Here is a 5,598-nt window from a genome sequence, read left to right on the forward strand (position 1 = left end):
CTAAGTAAAGTTATTTACAGATACAGTGGTTGTACAGTACCTTTTAAATCAGCAATTTAGGTTTAAGATTTTCCATTAAAAATTAAGTGCACTGAAATTCTATAACTTGTACTTAAGCAATTCAGCTATGAGAGTTTACAACAAAGAGATAAATACTGCCATCTAAATTATGAATTACAGTTTAACAATAATCTCAACAATCAGCAACCACTGTAGTATTATCTGACTTGTTTGGGTATCTTTTAGTCTCATTTTCTTCATGGTTCACAAACTCATCACGGGCATAGAAAAAGATCCAACTTTAATGAATCAGCGATTTGACTGCACATGTCAACTTAAAAAAATCACACGCAGGCCTACTTTGCAGCAGCTATTCCCAATGTGTTATGTTAAAGCACTCATTTAAAAATGAATACTTAAGGCCTTAAATAAAATTCTAAGTAAAATTCTACTACCAACTTTTCATAAGTCTGAAATTTTAAGAACTACTACTTAGAAAACTGGTTTACTTAACAGTACCTTTTGCAGAAGAGAAAAGGAGACTGACTATAAACTATATCAACACTTAAGTGAACTGCACTATGCCCTTGTGGCCAGAAAATTGCATTTTTTTCTAAAAGGAAGGCAGTCTTTATTTTTTGGACTTCCAAAGCTTGACTTACAGTAACTACAAACATCACTACTTTTGGAAGGTTATAGAAAAATTCTTAGAAAAAATAATAATTTCAAACATTAGTCACACTGTTGAAATACTCATCCAATATTAATAATTTGTTCTTCAGTAAGAAATAGAATTCTTCATAGCAAATGCCCCAGAGTTGCTTCACTCAGTTAACTACAGCCATTAAAAACCAAACTGTCAGCTAAATCGGCAGAATGTTTTTGTAGCCTTACTGAACACCTGTAGCTGTATCCTCTGTTGTCTCAATAGGCACCACGTTTATCTGAGTAAGTAACAGCAGATTGCACCTGACAAATACTAACACTAAGCTTACATACTGTACTGAAAAAACCTAACACTGATATGTGTGCTTGCTAGAGGTGTACTGCCCGATGCACATAAAAGCAGATCTAGTTAATGCCCTTTGGGGACAGGAGGGTTTACTTTGCCTTGACTGGTTCTCGTTCTAGCCAGCGAACTCTAACTTTTTGTTTATAATGATACTCTTTTAAAAAATCCTGTAACATTGACGGTAAAGGGAGCCCATCAATTCCATCATATGTAGTGCATCTGCAGATGACTGCACGGCAGATGTACTGCAGGCTAAAAGGGAAAGTCCTATTTAGTGATATCGTAAGCAATGGTTCAAAAAACATGCAAGAACTGGGGTCTTTGTAATGTTCCAAAAGTCCTGTTACAGTGGAGGAGTGAAACACACACGGGTCGTGAGCATCAAAACTAAAGTTGTGATTCCACTGTTCAATTCGGGCATGCAGGGATCTGTTGTAGCGACGGAAGCTCACAGAGAAGAGGTAGTCCTCCTGTGCAGAGTCCCTGAGCAAAAATGTACCTTCAGGTTTCCCTTCCAGAAGGGCTTCTGCTTCGTAACGGTCCATCACTCCCCAGTAACAGGGATTACCTGTGATCTGAAGCAAATCCGGCACGAGGCAGTGTATGTAATCAATCTGTGTATGGACTTTCCAAGCTCCCTGTCTGCTAACGTGGGCATGGCTGTCTCCGGATACCTGACGTTGCTTCTGCCTCCGTGACTGCAAACACAGCGTGGTTGTGTCCTCTTCAGAGTCACAATTAGCTTGTGGAATTGCAGAATTGTCCCCATTTATTTCAGTCATTCCAGGAGCTAACTTTGGTCCCAGTTTATATAACGGGTTAACCTGTGCAGTGGCTTCAAACGTATGTATTTGTGCGTTGGGAGGGGGGTCAACCCCCTCTTCAATACTAAGCCGCCTTCTCTCTCGAAGCCTATCTTCTTCATCTTCTGTAGAAACCAAGGATGGATCAAATGTATCAAAAAATGTTGAATGTGGGCTCACAGGGGCTGTATGCTGTTTAATCAAATGCCATTTTTGGGCCAAATCCGAGCCAGCAGGAAAAGGGCATTTCTCAAGCATTAACTCAGAAAGGTGTATTTTTCTTTTATTAGAAAAGAGGGGCTTTGACTGCTTGTTGTAAGTTCTCATGGGAAAACACAAGCCCACAGTATCCTGCAACCTCTGTCTCAGAGAGCGACTTCCTACGGCTCTGCTGGAAACGCTGTCCATGTCGTGCACAGAGCTTACACCATATCGCCTCTCTCTCCTTTGAAGTCCACTTCGAGTTCTACCAAACTTTTTATCAGAATCCAGTGAACTCTGTGTCTTTGTAGAACAGGAATGTTTCTTCTTCCCACCCCAAGGAGCATGTCGAGAGTAGGAATCTCTTCTTGCAAGTCTTGTTCCTGGGGTGACACATGAGTCATTATCCTTTTCAATGCTTATTTCAACAATCTGAGGAATTTCAGTGGCACAGTTTTGGTTTCTCCTTGAAGAATTCTTTGAAGGGCTTAACCCCAGTTGTAAGGCAACATTTTCTCTTAAGGGACTGCTTTGTTGCTGAGGAGCTGAGTCTCCTATACTGATGTTTTTGTCTTTGACAGACAAACACCTGTTGGAGTTCATATCCACATTTTCACTACGGCTTCCTCCCTCATGACTGAAGAGATTCTGACACCTGTATTTGAAGTTATTCCACATTTTCCCCACTTTATCCATTGATTATAAGACCTAAAGACAAAAACAGGAAAAGGAGAAAATAAGTTAACCAAAGTAGTGTGTAAAAACAGAAAAGGCAGTAAGTACCCACCCCCCTTCTTCTCATTGGAAATTTCAGGGGTTCTGGTCAGAAATTCACCTTACATTGCCCTGCTAAGGTGATGAGGCTCTTACAGTGTTTGGCAGCTGTAAGGCCATCAGGCCCTTCTGTGGCACCATTATTCAAGCTAGTCCTCACTATCCACTTCCTTTCAGATAGAATACTCAGAACTCAGGGGAAAGGAAACAAACCCTTAAACTCTGGTTGTTTTTTTCCTATGCATCGACCTAATTTCATTATGACATTGATTTCTGTCTCCTTTCTTTGAATAATTTAGGTACTGCCTCAAGTATTACAAAGGGAAAGTATGTTCTGTATTGTTGAAAGGTATCTGCATTCAGCTTCTCAAAAGTGATAATCAGGGCCACATTTCTGTAATACATTAAAATTAGTTTAAAAACCTTTAAGCAGTAATCTTACCAATTTCACTTACCAACTAACTGCCGCTCTACTCATCTGGCAGTCTAAACCTTACAGGTCAATCACCTGTAAAAATTCCGTATCTGCCCTCCTCGCCCTATGACATAAATTTTATCCATGATTTTGAAGAAGCAGTTTGAGTATAATGGAAAATAGGAGAAAAGAAAGAGAATATAAAATTTGGGTTTAAATGGAGGATGTCTTTAAACTTCCCAATTCTTAACCCTGGAAGAGCTTGAAAATAACAGAGTAATAGAAAAAAAGTTATGATACTTTAGTAAATAAAAAACAAAAACAAAAAAATGCAATTTGGCATCTTTATTCTTACTCCTTTAAAAAAAATCTAAAGCAGCTTATGGCACTTTACAAGTGAGTTATTTTAAGACTACAACATTTATAGGCACACTCATTCAGTAACCTAAAAGTAAACATTAGATGAAATGGAAAAGCCTAAACTTAAAATTCAACTAGTTTTGTCACAACATGACAGCAAGAAGTTTTTAAAAAGTGTTCTTTTTCTATTTTGCCATTTAGTAAGTATGGCACTTTTTCCTCTGAATTTTTTGTTCATGTTTACTATGTCATTATGTACTATTCTGCACAGTTTAGAATCAGTATCGGAAAACTACCTGAGTTGTTTCTTACAGTGGTGAGAGTCATTAGAGCTGATCCTTCCATAACTAACTAACCCTCTTTGTCAGAAATACCTGCATTTTTCAAGAAGCTGAGTAGGATCAAGAGAAATAAAGAATAAACTTTCTTAAGATGAGTTACATATCTTCCCTTTAGTTTCTTACAGAAAGGGCTCTTGGACTAACAGTGCTCTTGGACTAGTGACAATGCCAACATAGAGAATTTATGTCTACAAAATCATAAATTGTACTTTGATTCTTCTTTATTAAAAGCATACTGTTAAGTGGTATATATTCTAATAAAATCTATTAGATGGAACTGTTAAATCTTATTAAACTCTGTCAGAACATTCTGTCTCTTCCTCGCAAAAAAAAATTTTTTGTAAGCCTTTTTTGAGGCTTACACCATTTGAACTTAACATGCCTGTTGTTATCACTTACTGTTTTTTATATTAAGATTTCACTCATAGTCCTGTTATTTTTAGGACTAATTCCTGCTACATTCCTGTTGACTCCAAAATTTGTAGATCTACTCTTCTGATACCCTAGTCCCTTCTAGCCTGGCTTCCTTCTCATTTCTTTGAGTTGCTTTTTATTTTTACCTAATTCATACATTTATAGTTCCAAAGGTCAAATACTACTACGAGGCTTATAACAAAAAAGAGCATTGCCTGCAACATCCTCTCCATTCTTGATTCCCACTCCCAGGGAATCAAGGAAAATTACTTTGAATTCTGTTAGTTGTTTCTTGCTGCTATTTTCCTCATTGTTTCTAGATAACATGTTCATATTGCTATTGGTTGATAACATTCTATTGGGTGATGGAAATAATTACCCCCCAAATTTTGAGGGCATTATTCCACTGTTCTAGTGGCTTCAACATGGCTGTTAAAAAGTCTAATGTCACACCAATTCCCAGTCTTCTGTATGTGACCTGTTTTTATTTCGTGAAAAATTGTACCTCTTCTTTTTCTCCTTAGTGTGGGGCCTTTTCTGCACTCGTTGTGCCAGGCCCTTTCAGTGTCTTTTTATTCCCCCACCTTCCCTCCCTCTCTCCTGACAAGTCCTTTTCATTAGATGCTTGACAACTTAGATTCATCTTTTGATTATCATATATCTTCAAGATTGCATTTCTTTTCATTTTCTATTGGTAGCTTTCTTTGGTATCACTTTCTAACAGTTCTCTTGCAGTTACAATTCTTCCTATCACAGTTTTAATTTCCAAGACCATTTTCTTGTTCTCTGAATGTTCTTTTAAAAAAAAATAGATTTATTGATTTATTTACTTTTGGCTGTGTTGGGTCTTTGTTTCTGCGTGCAGGCTTTCTCTAGTTGCGGTGAGCGGGGGCTACTCTTTGTTGCGGTGCGTGGGCTTCTCATTGTGGTGGCTTCTCTTGTTGCGGAGCACGGGCTCTAGGCGTGTGGGCTTCAGTAGTTGTGGTGCGCAGGCTCAGCAGTTGCGGCTCATGGGCTTAGTTGCTCCGCAGCATGTGGGATCTTCCTGGACCAGGGCTCGAACCTGTGTCCCCTGCATTGGCAGGCAGATTCTTAACCACTGCGCCACCAGGGAAGTCCTGAATGTTCTTTTTAATAGCATCCTATTCTAGCTTCTTGGATATAATATCTCATTTCTCTACGGATACAAAGTTTTAAAATGTTTTCTTTTTTAACATTTTAAATATTTTTATCTCTTTCTTCTTAGTACCTTATTTTTTTCTCCTTAAATCTTTAGGT

At 38.2% G+C, this 5,598-nt stretch overlaps 1 protein-coding gene across 1 annotated transcript; it reads right to left on the reverse strand.

Annotated features, from left to right (window-relative positions):
• Positions 1–1,101: 1,101 nt before the first annotated feature.
• SOCS5 (suppressor of cytokine signaling 5) lies at positions 1,102–2,712 on the reverse strand (the record flags this gene model as incomplete). Its single annotated transcript, XM_079720571.1, has 1 exon — positions 1,102–2,712. One exon carries the CDS (start codon positions 2,710–2,712, stop codon positions 1,102–1,104), a length of 1,611 nt encoding a protein of 536 aa, XP_079576697.1.
• Between the last annotated feature and the right edge of the window lie 2,886 nt (positions 2,713–5,598).

This window comes from Hyperoodon ampullatus (genome assembly GCF_949752795.1).
Source record: "Hyperoodon ampullatus genome assembly, chromosome: 15".
Lineage (NCBI taxonomy): Eukaryota > Metazoa > Chordata > Mammalia > Artiodactyla > Ziphiidae > Hyperoodon > Hyperoodon ampullatus.